Consider the following 19,352-nt stretch of genomic DNA (forward strand, 5'->3'; position numbering starts at 1 on the left):
TGTTAGTGAATTCATCTTTCGACCGCTTGATATTCTCTCTTTGAAACTAACTATAGTCTCTCCAAATTTAGCTCGGTCTATCCTTACAAATTGAGACTTAGAATTTTAATTTTGTAACTAAGAAGAGAAAAAAATTTTGAGTGTTGAAAAAAAAATTAAATCTTTAGATTGACATTACTAACACCAATAACCAAGTATTCTGAAAATCGGTTCAAACCGGCTGATCGAACCGGTTGAACCGTGAACCGACACAAAAAACGAATCAATCAAATGCTAAAATTAATGTTCTAAAAATCGGACCAAATCGGCTGATCAGACCGATTCAACCGCAATCCGATAACATTAGCGATTCGGTCAGACATGTAAAACCGTCATTTAGAAAACCGATGAAAAACCGTTGAACCGAATAAGAACCGAAAAGTTGGACCGAACCGGAACCCGCCCGGTTTACACAAAACGGAAGCTCCTCCGTTTCTTTCTCCCTTCCCCCTTTCTTTCGTGTATTCAGATTTCAGAAAGAAATCAAATCACACAACCCCAGCCAAAAAACCCTAGCACTGTAAGCCTACACCACCGCCGCAAGGAGCGGCATACTGCCGCGTCCGTCGCACTCAAAGTTCGCCATCCGTCCGTCTATCTAGCTTCCCTCGTGATCCAAGTCTTCAACCCTGTTCGCTGTCACCGATCGCGGCTGCTTCCTCGAGCTCGCGTCCGTCGTCTTTGTCTGCTCAGCCGCGCTTCCGTCGCCGTTTGTTTGCCGTTCACGTTCGCGTCTTCGTTCAGCTGTCGTCTTCGTTAGCGTTCTTCGCCGTTCACGTTCGCTCGGCGTTCACTGTTCGCGTTCACTCCCCGTTCACCGTTCGAGTTCGCATTCGTGTTCGTTTGGAAGCCACGTTGCTCTGCTTCAAACACTGCGACCAACCCGCGCGCTCCACCTAGCCGTCGAACTGCTCTCTTTTGTCGCCGCCGTGAGTTCCCTAAACCCGCCACCAGACAATACACTCACACAACACCAATACTCTGCTTCAAACTCTGCAACTTCTGATTTCTATTACAATAAGTAACTATTTGATTTGGCAGTGGTTTGGATTATTTCATAGACTGAATTAAAGTTACAATAGTTATGTTCTCTTCTCTATCACATTGATATTAAGCTTTGAAATCTCTTATTTTGTTTTAATTTTACGGCACTGAACATGTTTGATGAAATGCTTTAACCATATTTCTGGTTGGTTTTATAATTTCTAGCTTTTAGAAACTTAGTAAGTTGATTGCATGTGAAATTAGAATAATTGGATCTTAGTAATTAGGAAATTTTAGCTGCACAAATAGCATCTTCGCAGAAAACATATTAGCATGATGATTCCACTTGCATTAGTGTTCTTCTGGTCAATTTTAACTGTTATTTTGAATTTGTTAATTTGCTAATTGTTCTTATGCTGTTGTTCTGTTGTTCTTCTGTTACTTTTAATTTTTTTTTTTGGTTGTGATTTTCTGATCTTGATTTAAGCTGTGATTGAAGGTTCTTTGGTTTTGGTATTCTTAACTTTCCTGTAAGCATAGCTTTTAATTCTTTGAGCATACACGGATCAAATCATTGTTTTCAGCAATGGTGATTTTTAGATTTTTTTTTTTTGGGTTTCTTTGTTTTAAATGTTCCTATTGTTGTTGTGTTTTTGCTGTGATTTAAATGTTCTTTTGATTTTTTTTTCCCGAATGCCCAGTCAGTACTTGGTTGATTGGTTTTGCTCACTAAATGTATTTGATGATAAATTTTAAATTGATAACTCTATTACTGCTTTACTGTCTGTTTCTGTAGTTAAATTTTATTAAAGTTTCTTGAATTTGTACTGCCTATGTTATTGATTCACTGTTCCTTCGTTGCTTTTTTTGTTGTTGTTAATCATTGTGATGAGCTTTGTTAAAATTGGGTTGAAAACTACTAATCTTTCTTCATTTTTCACTGTTCTAACTTCTGTTTTTATTAAAAGATTTGCAATTGGTGATCTTTTGATTTATTATATGCTTCATGTTTTCATTGTTCTGTTCTTATGAAGAAAAAATTTGCAATTAGTGATTGTATGATTCGTGTTTTGATTGTTTTGTTATATAAACAAAATTCTGTTTTCATTGTTTGGTTACACTGTCCCTGTTACTTGTTACCCCTCCCCTCCTCTGTGTTGGATTCTTTTTGTTTCAGGCATTGTTGTGTTTTTGTTTCCGCCTCTGTTGTGTTGTGTGTTTGTTTCGTGCTCTGTTGTGTGTTTATTGTACAACACTATTGTTACGGTGGGTAACCGGAGATTAATGGGCCTGGATGGCGTTGATTGGCCCAAACGTGTGAAGGAGGTGACTTTCGAGTGGATTTGTTATTCAGTGTTCCTCCGTCCGACCTGTACGTGTGAAAGAATGGGGGGTGGTACCTGCAAAGACACTCCAATGCCTAAGTTAGCAAGAGTGTGAGCAGGTTTAAGTGTATTGGGACTTAGAGATACCTGAGAAGTGTCAGTGTATTTATAGTGGTGAACCAATAACCACCGTTGGAGTAGTGCCACTTTTTTAAGGTGTTAACCGTCCCTTTATTTTAGGGAAGTTAAGATATGGCTTGTGGAAGTGGTTAGAGGGTTTCTAGGGGCAGTTACTCATTCGAATGAGTGTTATCTGCCAGCTAACCCTCGTATCCGACTTCTTTGGAACAGGTCGTGCTCAGTACCGACTTCTGGGATAAAGGCTGGTACTGGATGGAGGGCCAACCCTTTGGGTTGGGCGTCTTTGCTTGGATCCTGGGCCCTATTTATTGGGCCAGTTTTTTTGTTTTACTTTTTGACTTAGCTACATTAAGACAATATTCTTTATCTTCAACTTGTGCATTGCAATTCAATCCAGCTATTTTTAATGGAAGTATAATTATGTTAATTGTCAACAAATTTGCAGCAAGTTATTGCATATTTTGATAATTAATTACATTTAGTTGGTGATATTTTACGTAGGGTTTTAAATTTAAAAGATATTTAGGATGTTTATTTATAATTTATTTATTATTTTATTAGTTGGCTTCTGCTTTACATCTTAATTAGCATGCTCAGTTAAGAAAAGAAAATAATAAAGTACATACATATATTACAATTTTGAATTGATAACATTTTATATAGTGTTTTAAATTTGGAAGATATTTTAAGATTTATATTAAACTATAATTATATTTTAGAATGTTTTTATAATTTATTTATTATATTATTCTAAAACGATTTTTTCGATTAAATTACGGTTAGATCGGTTGGACCAGTAAACCAATGACTAAAACGGTTCGATGACTGGTTCGGTTTTCAGAACCTTGCGTAGAATTGAAGGTTAACTCCTGGAATATGGGAAGAATCTCTTGGGTGGTGGCGATAAAGAAAAAGATTGGAATGTTGTTTAGCTTGCTTTTGTAAAAAATAAAAATAACAAACTTTCCAATTTGACCTAACCCGCGAGAAATAAATAAAATAAGGATTTGTTAGAATCTTATGCTCTAATAGAAAAACATTATTTAGTTATATATTTAACTATATATAGGGGGGGCAATGTTATGCATAATGAGTAAAGGGACCTCAAAAAAATTCTCTTTTCGGCCTATCTTATGAACTTTAAGGTGTATAGGGTTTCATTTCTTGATAATTTCAATTTTTTTTAGTAGTTCGATAGAGACATATCCTTATTAAGAATATTAAATGAATATAATCTTTTATAATTACAAAATTTATTTAAATTAGTAATTAATTTTGTTAGATAGATAATGATTTTTGTAAATAATGTGAACAATAGGCTCTAGAATTGAGCCAATAAAGTAAAAAAATACTCCACTTCAAAATTACCTCCTAAACCTACCTTAACATTAGGATAACTATCGCGAATGGAACATCATTGAATAAAAAAAAATAACAATCCAATTAAAAGTAATATCATCTGTATATTTAGGACTTGTTTGGGTGAGTTTCTAAAAAAAGATCTTTTTTTGAGTTATCTTTTTTTAAAAGATCTTATGAAAAAGTAAAAGTAATTTTATGTTTGGATATCTCATACAAAAAGATCTTTTTATCTATCAATTATATTTGGGTATAATAATATAAATATTTTTTTGTTTATTTATTACATGAAAAATATCTTTTTTTTTAAGAAAAAAGATCTTTTAAAAAAAAGATATAAATTATAGTTTCTTAAAATAGATTTTTTTTATTTTTCTAATGCTTTTACTTTTACTACTAGAAATTTGTCAAATTTGCTAAAAAATAAAAAAGATTTTTTTTTATCGAAAAAAGATTTTTTTTATCAAAATAATAACGCCCAAACAAACACTTATTGAATTGAACATCTAACTTATTCATTGTATTGTTTAATATTTTCATTGTCTATCTGTATTTTTCCAATTAGTAATAATCATTTTTCTCATCGTCTCAATCTTTTCGTGTTTGGCTGTTTACTCGGTTTCAAACGTTCGAAAATTCCTTCTCCGTTCCCTCTTTTTTCAAAACTCCCAAGTCCCAAACACAGCATTAAAGACCCTCCTTCGTTTTTTTCAGGTCAGGGAAGTCGTTGCTGTGAGAGAAATGGCAGAAGCAAGTGCCCTTCGCAGGTCTTTATTTCCCTGTGCCTGTATTCGCTTATTATTCTTTCTTCTCTCTCTCTCTCTCTCTCAACTTGTTATAGTTGGCTCCGCATTGTGTTTCAGTCGAATCGAAGAAATTCAAAAGCTTTCTAATGACGAGGAGTTAGATGATTCGAACTTATATCCTTTAATCGAAGAATGCGCTCTTCATGTTCAGGTATTGTTACTATTCTGCCCTTTCCTAATTCTCACTCTCAATTCACTTTCACATTTTCTTTTCTTTTCTGTTCGACTTTGCAGACCAGAGTACACCAGGCTCTTGCGGAGTCCTCGGATTTGGCTTTCTTGCCTCAACAAGATTTCGGTAATCTTTTATTTATTTATTTATTTTAATTATGGAATGTGTCTTGGTGGATTTCGATTTAGTTTAGTTTAAGTTATTCTTGTTATTGTTGGTTTTTTCTTATTTTTTATTTCTTCTTCTTCTGGTTTTTGGAGATGCTTGCATGGAGCATTTGAAAGATGAATTGAACAAGGTGGAGGCTGAAGGCACAAATGAAGCAAAAGAAATAGAGCTTCTAATTGAGAAACATAATTATGGTATGTTGAACCTTTTATTATGTGTCTGAGACAGGAACAGAAATAGAGAGACAATAGACATGAAAATCTTGTTTGGTTCTGGAGATAAGGACAGGATCAGAGACACAAAAATATGTTCCATACTTAGTAAAAGTGGGGACCGAAAATATCAGTATCTGGCTGATACAAGGATCGATGTAAAAAGAGATACTACTTAGGGTGTGTTTGTGAGTTCAGAATTTTGATAGAAGGGGTGGTGGAATAGAATTAAGCATAAAATTGACCCATGGATGCTCATTCACAGTTTAACATCTGGGTTGTCACAATTAAAATGTAGCAAAGGTGGAAACAACAGTTACACACAAATTTAATGTGTCTAGTTCTGAGTAGAACTGCGAATTAGTTTTTACTTATTTTAAGATCACTTAAGAATTTCTCATGCTAGAATTAGGCAAGTATTGACAGGGTTTTTGATCACATTACTCTTGTGGCAGTGACTGAGTATATCTTGGTCAAAGACTAAAATAAGATTTGGAGTTGATTTTTGCTATGCATCTCTTGTCTAAATGTCTAATGCACCACCAGAATTTAATTGTGTTCCTTTCTTCAGATTATAATCTCTTACAGGCCAAGTGTGAACAGATCAGATGTTCATTAGATTACGATACATCAAAGGTTGGTACATGCTTCTCCTTTAAAGAAGCAACTTGTTCGGTTTTGCACTTTGATCCTGGAGGTTATGGGATTTTATGTGCTGCAATAATAATTGTAGTTTGACATTGGCTTCTGTTGTGCTAATAATTATAGGATCAGACGACAGAAGAGAATAGTGAAGCTATTGATTCGTCTATGCTTGCAGATGATCATACAACTATAACTCTCGCAATTCTGGACAATTACTTAGAGGTCTTGATGACTAAGTGTCTAAGCCTCACTACTTTCTGTTTGTTTTCTTCTTGAGCAGTAGTGAGAATAGGATTAATTTCAAAGACTTGGCATTTCTATTATTATCAATTTTATTCTGTTTTTGGTGGTTCTTTAAGCTAGTTTTTAATTTTTATATTAATATATTAAAGAGCATAATCTTATTGTAGTGTTGTCTTTCCTATGTTACAGTATTTACAACTTGAGGATGAGATTCATGAAATGAAGTCAGTTGTAGAGTCATTGGAGGATCTTCAGTCTAAGTTCAAATGGTAAGTTCAGGTCTTTTGTTTAAATTAGATATCTGTATTGTGGATCATTCAGCTTCTTTCTTTGTTTAGGTTTGACGCTATCGACCAGATTGAGGATGCATTAACAGGTCTTAAAGTGCTTGCATTTGAGGACAACAGCATTAGGTTGTCGTTACGGACTTATATGCCAAAATTAGAGGATCTTTCATGCCTATCGAGAGTTCACGATACCTTTGATGTATCTGAGCTGAGTCATGAGTTATTAATTGAAGTTTTTGAGAAGACTTTGAAGTTAAAGAATGTTCAGGTATCAAAATAGGTCAATACTTCTTAATTTGATTTGTTTGTTCCCATCATTGTTCAATGTATTTTACAATTGGGTTCAGCACTGATATGGAGACAAAATGGTATGAACTATAACTATGTTAGCCAAAAGTAACAGTTTGAATGTCACCATTTACGTAAGAGCCTTTGAAATTATGAGATGCTTTAGTCTATCAAATAAATTTTTTTCAGGTTGTTTTCTGTGTCTTTGAAGTGGCCAATGACCAAGCAACTCTGGCTCAGTTACTTAAACATTTCCATACATCCATTGGCTTTGTAGTTATCATTGGTATCTTGTTAAGATTTAGATGGTGACTATTTTTTGGGGTGTGCTCAACTTTTACATTTATACCAGATTAGTGAGTAAATGTTATATTTTGCTGGATATTTAGTATGATTACATCAGTGGACTCACAATATCTCCTTTGACCACAAAAGAGACAAAATTCTACAACATTAGGTGTGCCCAATGATACGAATAAGTAGGTTACTCCGACTTGCTCTCTAATGCATTAATTTATAATCCTATGTTGTTTAACTTTGTCTACTTATTAAATGCAATACTTTAACTTTCGCTACACTCAGATTATTTTTTGTTACATTTAGGCCTAATCAACCTTATGTTTAAGTTTCTCATACGTGAGTGCTACTTTGTTGTCCCAAATATACTTTAAGTACTACTGTTCCATTTCGTCTACTCAACCGGAATCCTTGGTTTCCATATTCATCGAAGTCCCCATAATTTTTATACTGGATCTGAAATAATTAAACTGTGTGATTCTTAGTTGGTATTGGTGCTATTGTTATGTGAAAATCTGGTGTTATCTCACTCTGATCTTACACAAGTAACTAGTTTTGATGGCACCATGTTGACTTTTTATTGCTCAAATATAGGCAATCTAGACTCTTTTTCCCAGAACCTTCAACCTTCCATAAGTCACTCAATCATATGTATCTTCCAAATCTAAAAGCATCTTCAAAGTTATGGCTTATTATCTTAATCCGTGTTTGATTTGCACATTTTTGTATGCCTACCTTGTTTTTATTGTTGAGAACTAAGTTGCTTCTTTTCCACTCATTGGTTCCTTGGACATTGAACAACTTTGTGGACCAATTTTTATCTTTATTGCCAAGATAGATCTATCCCTTGACAAGTTATTATCAGGTCTCACTACCTTCCCATTATCAATATCCATTCTCTTCAAAACTTAGTATTCCTTTAAACTCTCACAGTTTATGATAGAAGGTAAAATTTGCCTGCCTCTCTAGTGGTCATCATATCCATTAGAAATTTGAACAATCTTGGGGCTGTTCTTCTGGTAGTTATATGGTAGATGAAGGAGCTCAATTCTAATATCATGATGTCTCATGTGTTGATTCCTAAAGATTCCTGTTTGGAGTAATATTGTTCTAAAGAGTCTGAAATTATTGATATGCTTCTGTTTGGTTTAAAACAACTAAAAAAAATATTAAGTAGGGCCATTCATCAATTTATTTATCATTTTAACAATCCTTGTAATCTTCGGATGATATAGTGATGTTTTTTGGAATTCATATACAGCTCTTTCCAAACAACGTACATGTGAGTGACATTGTTGATTATGCTAAGACTGTCAGGTTTGCCATTTACTGTTTTTCTTGTTTTTATCAATTTATTATCCCCATTCCTTTTTGGTTATAACTCATACTTCTTGACTATCATTTACCATGCAGTAAGTCGTCATTGCAATGCTTTATAACAAAATTGCAAGATAGAATAATACTGAGCACACTTAGGTCTCTTGTTGTAAAGGATGCTAATAAATCGAGGTTAGATTTTTATATTATCATCTTTTGTTTTTTATTTTCTTGAAGTTGGATTATGATTTGGTATTCTCTTTACCATTTTGTCTCAAAGTAGACACATGCTTGAATACTTGGACAAAGATGAGATGATTGTAGCTCACATTGCTGGTGGAATTGATGCATACATAAAGCTGCCTGATGGTTGGCCGATATTTGCTTCTCCGTTGACATTGATATCTGTCAAGAGATCAGATAGTTGGAACAGAACTTCTCTAAGTTTTCATGCAAATGTTGAGGTGAGAAATTTCATTCTTGACAGTAAGTATCTTTGCGATTTTTCTTATGGAATGTACAAACATTCCTAATGTGATGTTAAAACTCGAGTTTTCACCTCAGCTCTTACTAAATAATTTAGTTGACTCTAGATATTAGAGGGATGCTTAGAGCTGAATGTATTATACATATCTTTTGTTAATAACTACAAAATTCAGTTACTTGGCAAATAATTTAGTCTTAACTCTCAATAATGTTATTTCTCCCGACAAGTGTTCATATGACAACATTATGGTAGCGTTTGTTTTGAGGTATTGGGACAGAGACTGAGAGACTAAGATTCAATATCATGTTTGTTGGTTCAGAGACTGGTACTAAAATTTCTGTCTCTGTCTCTAAAATTTCAATATTTCAGTATCTCCAAAAAGTAGGGACACAGGGGACTAAAATTTTTAGAGATGGAGACTGAAACTTTAATAACATTTTATACCTAAAATATTCTCATTTCAATTAATTAATTCCAATTTTATCCTTTGTACAAATTAAATTAGAATTTTATTCTTGTTTCAATTTCTGTCTCCTACTTTGCACCAAACAGAATACTGAGATTTATTTCAATCTCTATCTCTTAGTCTCTGTCTCTCAGTCTTAGTCTTTTCGTCCCGTCTCTCCACCAAACGCTACCTATTATTGTATTTCAAGATGTCAGCTTGTCCAATTTGAGGGGGTTCAATTCTGAACTTCAACAGTCGATGTTCTGGCGTATGTTATCTTTTCTCTCTTTGAAACAATACCATGTTTGTAAATTTATATTTAATGATACTTAATACATTTTGATTCCTTCTCCCTACTCTTTAAGTTATTGGGTAAATACCAAATTGGTTCCCAACAATTTTTGTCCAATCCCAATTTTTATTACGATGGAAGTCCCTAACAATACAAATTGTGGTACAAAATGGTCTCAGGATTTAACAGTGAAAATCTTCAAGATTTAGAAATGAAAATCCATCCCTCACCATTAAAAAATAGGACATATTAGTCTACAGAAGAACTAATACATATTATCATGTCCGAGAATCGGACCAAATCGGCTGGTTGAAGTGGGTTAACCAGAAATTTGCCACCAATTTGTTTTGGTTCAAGACAAAAAACCAGTTGTGAATAAATCGGTAAAAAACTGAAAAACTTGGTTAAAAATCAGTTCGATTTTTTAGCAGTTAACCTATTTAAAATAATAAAATAAAAAAATTATTTTTTTGAAAAAATGTAGATAAATATATTATTTCATTATATTCGGTTAAATTCCGGTTAAACTTAAACCTTTGAACATCTAGTTTCATCATTTTAGTAACTGGTTCGGTTTTGAGAACCTTACATATTATTGAATGGTGAGGGATGAATTTGTCATTTTAAATTGAGACTTTTTTGTCCTATTTTTTACATGGTTAGGGACCTCAAGTGTGATAATAAAAGAAAAATGTTACCAATGGAAATCCTACAACGCCAGAATCTTAGGGGATCAAAGTAGGTGCTAGTTATTTTGCAGAAGACCATCTTGGCTACCCTTAGCTATCCCTATCTAGGTGTTCAGCCAGTTAGCCTGTTATTAGGGTGGCTTTCCATTGCCATTTGACTTATTAGTGAAGAAACCCAAAAATATGCAACTGCCTCCTTATAAGGGCAAGAGCCCATACTTGGAGCACGAATTCATACGTACGTAAGAAGCCCAGTTGGATCTAGTGTAATCATGTCTTCAACATAGGTATATATATAACTGTCACTAATGAGGTCGCGCTAGTGAAAAACTTTTCTAGGGAACAATATGCCAAACATTTAATTGTCAGTTGAATATTTGAGTCGCAAAAAACAGTTTGCTTCGAGGAGTTTACAAGATGGTCCTTGAATCCTCACAATGGTGTTGAAATCTTAACCTGTACTTAGCTTAAGACTCACAATCTCTCTTGTTGCAGAAAACTTTTTTATATGTGGTCCAAAATTTTTTATAGTAAGTTGTAAACTGATAATTAAGAGGAGCTGTTTTGATCTTAGATACTTTATAGCTGCTCAATCCCTCCATGCGCCTGAGATCCTTGAATGCTCACTGTTATGAATTGGTGGTATCTTAACTGCTTTTTATTTGTTTTTGGGAATGCAGTGATGCACTTTATTACTTAGATTACGCAAATTGCAGAGATTTGGCACTGAAATGTGTTCTCCTCACCTGACAACTTTATTTCCCATTCTAGTGTTACTTGCTTTCTTTTTGTTACCTTTTAGGTTATATTTGGTTGGGTGAAAAATGGGTGGAAATTTTCATGTATAATCTTCATGTGTAATTTTATCCATGGAACTCGTCCGTGAAAAATTGCACCCCATTTTTAACCTGCTACCAAATACTCTCAGCATTATTCTGATTGACAATAAATGATTGGAAGATTTCATGCTGACTTTTGACTTTTCAGAAGTTCGCTAACTCATTAGATGATGACGTTCGCCAAAATATATTGAGCTTTGCTGATGCTGTTGAAAGGATACTTAAAGAACAGTTGCAGTTGGATCTTCAAGCCAGTGATAGTTCTATTCAGCCTAAGGATATCCGCGTCTGATTATGTGATGCTTAAATTCATTTTCTTCTTTGTTGAAGCAAATGGCAACTCATTAGATATGTGATGCTCAAGTTACTTAGATATTTTAGGTCTTAATTTCTTAGAAAATGTATCATTTTCCTGTGTACTTTTCAATATGTTTGGTTCTAAAACGATACACATGGTTTTTTTTATTTTTTCAATGCATGTCACTAGTATTATTACGATGATAGGAATTTGAGAGTACTTTAGAAGATAGTCTTCAAACTGATCTAATCCACAAGACTGTTTGCAACAACTTGTGTAGCAACATGATCAACTTGAAAAGTTGGTAGAGCTACAATTTTTCGCTTGTTTTCTCGTGATGGAACATTTTCCAGAAGAACAACTATCACTTGTACTCTTAACTTTGTCTACGATGTCAACATCTGTATATTTTATGAGCAGTACTTTTTTCATCCTATAAACCATGATCAGTGGTGCTTTTCAAAATTGAGAATTCTGTTAACAACAAAAAACAATCTGTTCAGAATTAGACTGAAAAATAAAACAAATGGCAACATTTATTTAATATCAAGTTTATTGGTAATGAGGTAGAAAAGAAATCCAATCATTTTTTTATAAAATTCACTTTTTATCGAAGGAAAAGTAAAGGGAAACAACGGTTTTTTTTAAACAACGTAAACAACAGGATAAATAAGAAATGTTAATTTTAATTTTTAAAAATCAGATTTTTAATTAATTAAATATAATTCTTGTTTTGAATTTGGCTTTCAACAACCACAAATCCTTCCCCACACATTTGCACCTAGTCCCACCTCTCCTCCCAACAACCCCCTGCCGTCTCTTGCGAACCATCGCACGTCCGGCTCCCTCATGCCTCCGCAACCCCTCACGCATCCGTATTTTGTAGCGCCTCCCCAACCGCCGCACCCAGCCCACCCTCGTCGCACCTCCAGCAGCCCAGCTTCGTCCTCCATTGCGCCGTGGGGATTACCTTTGCGCCCTCACATCATTATCCTCAATTGCGTCCTTCCCTGCTGTCGGTCTTCTTTTTCTCCTTCCGCGACGCGGGGCGCTCTCTACCCTCCATTAATCACATCCAGGGACGGATGCAAGTGTAACGGTGTGGGGGCAAGCGCCCCACTATAATTTGGAATTTTTTTTGAGTAGTATATGATAATAATATTTATTTGCCCCCATTAGATTATTAAATTTGACCCCACAATAATTTTTTACTCAACTTGTGGTACTTAATCGTCAATTTAAAACTTTTATATTAGATATTCGTTAAAATGATCAATTCTCAGATTTAAACAAAATTAGTGTTCTTTTTTAAAAATCAACTCAAAAGAATATTATTTATTTTCTTTTCAAATTAGTTTTAATTTTTACGTAGCCACTATATTAATTGAAAGAACTTTTTTAATTATGAATATCAATAAGAGTCGGCTTCTAATTGTGTTGGGAAGTGAATTTTTAAATAATTGTTTAGTAATATATATAAAAAAAATTATTTTTTAAAAATATAAAACCTAAAAGAATAGAACTTTTAAATTATATATTATTATTTAAATTATTATTTTCGTGTTTTAATTTGTATATTAGATATTTTGAAGGCTAATCATATTTTACAATAACAAAATATAATCATAATAATAATCATGCTATATGTACATAAAAAATAATTATCTGTATAAAATATATATTAAAATATAGAATACACATTGAAAATAAGTTAAACAATATATGTATTTATACATAGATATATAGTAGTTAATGGATAATTTAATATTTAATTTTTTATATACATATATTATTTTTATTATAAAAATTATTATCATATTATATAAATTTTGCCCCACTGCTAAAATTTTCTGGATCCGTGACTGATCACGTCGCACACCTCACGGATGTTTTTTTTTTTTAACTGTACATGGATGTTTCGTTTTCATTATACATTGATGTTTCTTTTAAGTTCAATAGATGTTACTTTTTATTATACATCTATGTTTCTTTTTTTTGCGGTGCTGAGGTCCAGTGTTGCTGACGACGTCGACGGCGTGACAGGGGAGGGAGGAGTAGAGTGGCTGCTGTGAAAATAGGATAATGGAAAAGGTGAAAAGTGTAATTGGAAATAAGGATGAATAATTATATTAGGATTTTTTTTTTAATGTTTAGTGGACTTGGAATGCAGCTGGTTGTTTACATTATTTGCATCTCCCATTATTTACTTAGAAAACCGTTGATCAAATATTCAAAGTGCTTGAATAATGAATTTCGAGTTGTTTCAATGATAATACCATCAACATAGATTTGGACGACCAACAATTCATTATTCTAGTATAAAGTAAAAAGTGTACTATCATGAATGCGGCAAGCAATTGTAGTTGTTGTAGTGGCCACAGCTAGGACGAGAGTTGGATGAAGAGTTAGGGATTTAAGATAAAATAGGTTAAATTAGAGGCGTAGTTTAAAAATTTTTAATAATTTTTTAGAATTTGAATAATTTTGTTAATCAAAATTTATTTTTTATAAATATAAAATTATTTTTGTATTTTTCTGAATAAATTTATCAGAGCCTCCTAAATATATATGGGTAGAATGATAATTAATCTCAAAAAGAATTATAATTCCACTATAAAATTTAAAACAAGAGAAAAATTAGGATTTCACAAAGAATCATCGGACTATGTAAATCTAGCAGGGCATGCAAATTTTAATGGGAACTTTATGAATATAATTTTTTGAAACCGAATAAAAACGTAAATAAATATAACATTTATATTTTTTCATAAAGTTATTAATATATCATTTCACTTGCTTCTAATTTTCGCACTCTTCAATTTTTCTTTTTCTTTTTCTTTTTCTTCTTAATCCAAACTCATGAGTGATGAAAAGGAAATATATATTTTCCTTATTTTCTTTTTTCAACCAAACAAAGCAAAAATAAGTCGATTTGGTCTGAGGTGTGTGTTTCTTATTTTGTATTTTTTGTTTTTAGGGGATTTGAATTTAAACATTTAGGCCTAGGTTTACATGCAGACAATAAAACACACACTCTTAAACCCTTCCTTCGCCGCTTTCCCCCTCTCAGCCTCTTCCACACTGCCGCTTCGCCCTCCTTGGCTTCGCCTCTCTCTTCTTTGTCTGTCTCTGTTCGCTGACGGAGTGTTGGTCATCGCTGCTCATCTTTCATCACTCCAGTTAACCTCGGGTAGGCATTCGATGCAAATGGAACTTTTTGGTCTCACACTTCACACGGTGATATTAGTTTCTGAATTCTGAGCTGCAACTCTTGCTGAACGTTAAAATTTAAATATCTGTTACGTTAATTGTCGTTCTTTTTCCCAGTTATTTAAATAGGAATTTCGGATTTTGATTTTGAGATTTCTCTTTTTGAATTTTAGTGTAGCAATGAACAGGAAAATCGTGAATTGACTTGACAAGTGGAGCATACTTGAGCTCTACAAGTCTAGTTAGACCCTCGAGTTTGACGAGCATATTTCCTATTCAATTTATGTTAATTTCATTTCAACTAAGACAGCATAAAAATAGTGTGGTTGACTAATGGAATAAGAAAAACATGGAATAGCTTAGGAGAAAAGATGGAGGAGGAGAGATTGCTTGCATGTGTTAATTGAGGTTAAAGAGTATTTCACGTTGGTTAGGCTGCCTTTTTATTATGATTTAATATCAACTTCTTCATCAAATCATATTTGATTAGTGTAGATCTCTGAAAGGAATTTAAATCTAGTTGCCTTTTAATTTTATTCAAGTAATTTATTTTTAATTAATTAGTTCAAAATCAAGGTGTTGAATTTTAGTAATTCTTAACTTAATTGAATTCCAATGTGCTTTCCCCCCTTCTTTTGGTTTAAGCTTCTCTCTATTCAATTCACTAGAGAGAACCAAATGGCGATGGAAATAAACCTCGGAAAACTTGCATTCGACATAGACTTTCATCCCTCCGATAATCTTGTTGCTGCCGGACTCATCACTGGTCACCTTCACTTGTTAGTTATTTAGCTGGCTTCTTTCTTTACTTTTCTTTTGATTCTTTTCTGCAATATTTTTTTTTTCAATTTTCGTGTTTAATAACTATATTGGAATTGTTATGTCTTTCTAGATATCGTTTCAGTGTTGATAGCGAGCCTGTGAGGTATAAATTATGAAAGTTACTTGCTTTTCAATAATTTTGTTTGTTGAATACATGGACAAAAATTGGTTTTTTACTTTATTTGGTTATTTGGTTTGTTTGGGCTTGTTTGTTTTGAGTTAAGGCTGTTGGAAGTTAATGCCCACTCTGAGTCCTGTAGAGCTGCTAGATTCATCAATGGTGGACGTGGTAATGCTCATTCTATTGTTGCTTGTTCTATATTGCATATTAAGTTGGCTTAAACTGATTGAAAATGGTTGACGTGATTTGTGTTTTAGCGGTTTTGACGGGTTCGCCAGATTGTTCCATACTGGCTACTGATGTGGAAACTGGAGCTACAATTGCGCGGCTTGATAATGCCCACGAGTGAGTGAATTTAATTCCAATTAAGATATTTTTATGTTATGCTTGCTTATTATGCATATGCTTAACTTTGAAAATTTTATTTGTGTCATGCAGGGCTGCTGTTAACAGGTTGATAAACTTGACTGAGTCAACTGTTGCCTCGGGAGATGATGATGGCTGCATTAAGGTAATTGTTTTGGGTCATTTTACATTTTGAGCATGTGTTAATATTCATGCAGTATCCAGTATGTTTTATGATATTAGAAGACTAATAACTGATAAGTGATAATTTAGTCACTATTCACTAATATTCAAAAAATTACTGATCTTAATCAATTATTATCTTCTATGAAGATCCTATGGTCTTCGCAAGGATAGAGAATATGGTGTCCTACCATTCCACTTCCTCATTGTAGTGTAAATATTTGGTTTGGAAATTGTACTTATTTTTTAATGCAAATGTATTGGACTTTTGGAGTTGAAAGGATGAGTGCTTTCTCTATGCTTTTTATTTGGGTTATCCTCATTGTAGGTATGGGATACCAGGGAGCGTTCTTGTTGCAATACATTTGACGTCCATGAAGATTACATTTCAGACATGACTTTTGCATCTGATGCAATGAAACTATTAGCCACAAGGTAGTGAATTCAGTAGATTTATTCAAAGTCCCTATGTGAGATATATATATACACACACACACACACACACACACACTTTTCACTGGCATCTAAATGCTATCTAAAATCTTTTTGCCTTTAAATTTATTTTCATTGTTAAGTGGAGATGGGACTCTATCTGTTTGCAATCTACGGAGAAATAAAGTAAGTTGTATATTATTGTTTTCTTTTTCCTTTTAAAAATTAAATGCTTATTGTTTGTTGCGTTTGAATTTTATCATCGCTTCCTGCTTTTGGATAGGTCCAAGTTCAGTCTGAATTTTCTGAAGATGAGCTATTGTCAGTTGTTATAATGAAGGTATCCTCGTCATAGTTACTATTTGATGTATCTTCTGGGTTTTGACACTTATTTATTTATTCTTGTTGATGAGTTTAAAAACTTAGAAATGTTAATATTAATATGTACTTTAGGTGTCCTCTTATTAGACTGGACCTGCTTATTTTTAAACATTCTTAGTTATTATCATGTGTGCATTTGGCATACTTCCTGATGGAACAATACAGATGAGGCTAATTAATATTCCCTCAATATCATTGTATAATATATATTGATGAAATTGCTGCCATAGTATTATGGGAGAGACTTAATCCTATGTTGATTTTAGCGTTGAAAACTTCCATCTTAAGTAGCTTCAAAATGGCCAAAAGGTGGCCTGGTTGTTTTGAAGAGCTATTTTAATTGACGGAACTATAAAACATGGATGGGAAAGGAAATAGATACTTTTTTCCTGTATTTTAGAAAACGCTTCTAAAAATTATTTAACAATATAAAAGAAATTTGAGGAATTACTTGTATAGAGAAAATTGTTTTTATATTGTTGATGTTTAATTCTATTGTGATCAGAATGGTAGGAAAGTTGTCTGTGGATCACAGACTGGAGTCCTGCTCTTGTATTCATGGGGATGCATCAAGGATTGCAGGTATTGGAATTTAGAATAAAGAAAATCGCAACCGGTTATGTTAGGAAAATTGTTTATGACAGATATTAATTAATTGGTTATTATATTTCTCATGACTTTTAGATTCTTTCTCTTATTGATGCTCTTGCTTAATGGCTCCAATTCACAGTGACCGATTTGTTGATCTATCACCAAACTCTATTGATACTATGTTGAAGGTAAGTAGATTTGGACTATTTCAGTATCACTTTCTACCATGTTGACCTCGTGTAATAAAGTTTTGAATAATTCCTTTATAATCTCAGCTTGATGAAGATAGGATTATTACTGGATCAGAGAATGGGATTATCAAGTGAGACTTTACAATATGAAAATTATATTTCAATTTCTTGTTTCTTTAGTACTCCATTCCAAGTATATATATGTTCTTTGTTCAGCCTGGTTGGGATATTACCTAACAGAATCCTCCAGCCGATTGCAGAGCACTCAGAATATCCTGTCGAGTGTCTAGGTAATATGTGGTCTCTTTCTCTTCTGTCACCATTTCAGCATGCTTACTATTTTTGCCCTTTTTTCCGTCTTTCTTTTCTTGCTCCTAGCTGCAAGTCTGATCCATGGTGTTGTTTCTGCTTTTACCCTCATTTTCCCTGCAGCATTCTCTCATGATAGAAAATTTCTTGGCAGTATTGCTCATGATCAAATGTTAAAGGTACTTAATTTCCTTAATTCTTTCCCCTCCAATATTAATAGTAATTTCTTGCTCGACTTTAATTTTTTGCTCATTCACGCTAGCCACTAAGAATGTCTGGTTAAGTTAGAATTTTAGTATATTTAAGGAATTTCCACTTCAGTCCTCATCATGAATAGGCAAATATTTGGTAACGTTTACTTCAATTTGGATAAATATTTTCCATTCAGAAGCAGACAAATGATGAGATCTTTTTTCAGCTTAAGGAGTAAGGCAAATAAATTTATGCCTACAATGACATGGTATATAGCTTAATGACCTTTTGGTTTGAGTGTGGAGCTATCTAGCTGCAAACATTGTCAGCAGATTCCTCCTTAATTGGTCTTCTATTCCTCCTTAATTGGTCTTCTAGTCCTTCATCATAATATTGTGAAAACTAGTTGTGTATACGTGTATGTTCTGCGGTTTGTATAGAGTATACAGATGAGTTTAGCATCTTAACTTTCATAAATTTCTTTTCCGCAGCTATGGGACTTGGATAATATTTTACAAGGTTCAGGAAATTCGCAAAGAAATCGTGATGGAGCTAGAGACAGTGATGATGATGATGAGATGGATGTTGATACTGATTCTTCCAAGTTTAACAAGGGTATGTTTTAATAAATTCAAATGATATGCAAATTTTCTATATTATACATCATATACTTCATTTTATGTTGCTACCATTGCAGGGACCAAGACCAAGAGGAAGCTTGGTAATAATGAACATGCCTTAGGCAGTTCAAACGATTTCTTTGCAGATTTATAGGAAATTATTCATTATTCAAATGTGAGAACGTGCTTAATCTTGTTTAATGAAAATGGCTTTCTTGGGTGCATTTTGCATCGTTATAATTTTGTTTTTATTTTTCTTTATTACATTGTATCATTGTTAATTTAACAAGCAGTGGTGTTATATGTGTTATTCTTCGGTATTGTGTTAATTTTTCCTCAACATTTTAATAAGTTTTTTGTCGAAGCTTGGATACTCTTCGAATTATGGTCTTAACTAAATTTAGAGCAAGTTCAGTATGAAACATTTATTTTGAGCCAAGTAATCTTTCAGTTGGAGGGGGTTGAACATGAAAGAATGGTAAACGATTTTTTGCTGACTAAAATATTGGATTAAAAAATTTGTGATGTCATTTTCTTTAGATAGTTAACGGTTCGAACGGTCCTGTCTGTCAGATGCGGCTTTTTAGCCAGTTGACATGACCCAAAACGATGTTTGTAA

At 33.3% G+C, this 19,352-nt stretch overlaps 2 protein-coding genes across 5 annotated transcripts; both read left to right on the plus strand.

Annotated features, from left to right (window-relative positions):
• The first annotated feature begins 500 nt into the window (after positions 1-500).
• On the plus strand, positions 501-11,607 carry LOC112783218 (uncharacterized). 3 transcript variants are annotated; one of them, XM_025826035.3, is made up of 13 exons: positions 501-968; positions 4,563-4,615; positions 4,712-4,805; positions 4,889-4,952; positions 5,087-5,188; positions 5,778-5,842; positions 5,975-6,073; positions 6,284-6,363; positions 6,433-6,649; positions 8,228-8,283; positions 8,380-8,475; positions 8,567-8,747; positions 11,187-11,607. In XM_025826035.3, the coding sequence occupies exons 2-13, from the start codon at positions 4,590-4,592 to the stop codon at positions 11,328-11,330; spliced, it is 1,224 nt and encodes a 407-aa protein (XP_025681820.1). In that variant the 5' UTR covers positions 501-968; positions 4,563-4,589; the 3' UTR covers positions 11,331-11,607. The 3 variants fall into 3 exon arrangements, with proteins under 3 accessions (XP_025681820.1, XP_025681819.1, XP_025681821.1); XM_025826034.3 differs by having other exon boundaries at positions 503-968; positions 8,564-8,747; XM_025826036.3 differs by lacking the exon at positions 501-968 and adding an exon at positions 4,448-4,475 and having other exon boundaries at positions 8,564-8,747.
• Positions 11,608-14,144: 2,537 nt separating this feature from the next.
• LOC112784479 (WD repeat-containing protein 55) lies at positions 14,145-19,043 on the plus strand. Of its 2 annotated transcripts, none has more exons than XM_025827704.3 (16): positions 14,145-14,526; positions 15,192-15,325; positions 15,439-15,471; positions 15,593-15,657; positions 15,747-15,834; positions 15,928-16,000; positions 16,346-16,452; positions 16,593-16,635; positions 16,733-16,789; positions 17,336-17,412; positions 17,561-17,609; positions 17,697-17,743; positions 17,829-17,902; positions 18,045-18,100; positions 18,605-18,728; positions 18,811-19,043. In XM_025827704.3, the coding sequence occupies exons 2-16, from the start codon at positions 15,225-15,227 to the stop codon at positions 18,885-18,887; spliced, it is 1,071 nt and encodes a 356-aa protein (XP_025683489.1). In that variant the 5' UTR covers positions 14,145-14,526; positions 15,192-15,224; the 3' UTR covers positions 18,888-19,043. The 2 variants fall into 2 exon arrangements, with proteins under 2 accessions (XP_025683489.1, XP_072085953.1); XM_072229852.1 differs by having other exon boundaries at positions 15,215-15,325.
• The last annotated feature ends 309 nt before the right edge of the window (positions 19,044-19,352 follow it).

This window comes from Arachis hypogaea, chromosome 20 (genome assembly GCF_003086295.3).
Source record: "Arachis hypogaea cultivar Tifrunner chromosome 20, arahy.Tifrunner.gnm2.J5K5, whole genome shotgun sequence".
Classification (NCBI taxonomy): Eukaryota; Viridiplantae; Streptophyta; class Magnoliopsida; order Fabales; family Fabaceae; genus Arachis; species Arachis hypogaea.

Excerpts from the sequence above, each read along its gene's own strand:
- LOC112783218 (XM_025826034.3), top strand. The coding sequence starts at position 4,590 with ATGGCAGAAGCAAGTGCCCTTCGCAG. Across the intron at positions 4,953-5,086 it reads CTTGCCTCAACAAGATTTCG|ATGCTTGCATGGAGCATTTG; the intron begins GTAATCTTTTAT and ends TGGTTTTTGGAG. Across the intron at positions 6,074-6,283 it reads TTCTGGACAATTACTTAGAG|TATTTACAACTTGAGGATGA; the intron begins GTCTTGATGACT and ends CCTATGTTACAG.
- LOC112784479 (XM_025827704.3), top strand. The coding sequence starts at position 15,225 with ATGGCGATGGAAATAAACCTCGGAAAACTTGCATTCGACATAGACTTT. Across the intron at positions 15,472-15,592 it reads GTTGATAGCGAGCCTGTGAG|GCTGTTGGAAGTTAATGCCC; the intron begins GTATAAATTATG and ends TTTTGAGTTAAG. Across the intron at positions 16,790-17,335 it reads TGTCAGTTGTTATAATGAAG|AATGGTAGGAAAGTTGTCTG; the intron begins GTATCCTCGTCA and ends TATTGTGATCAG.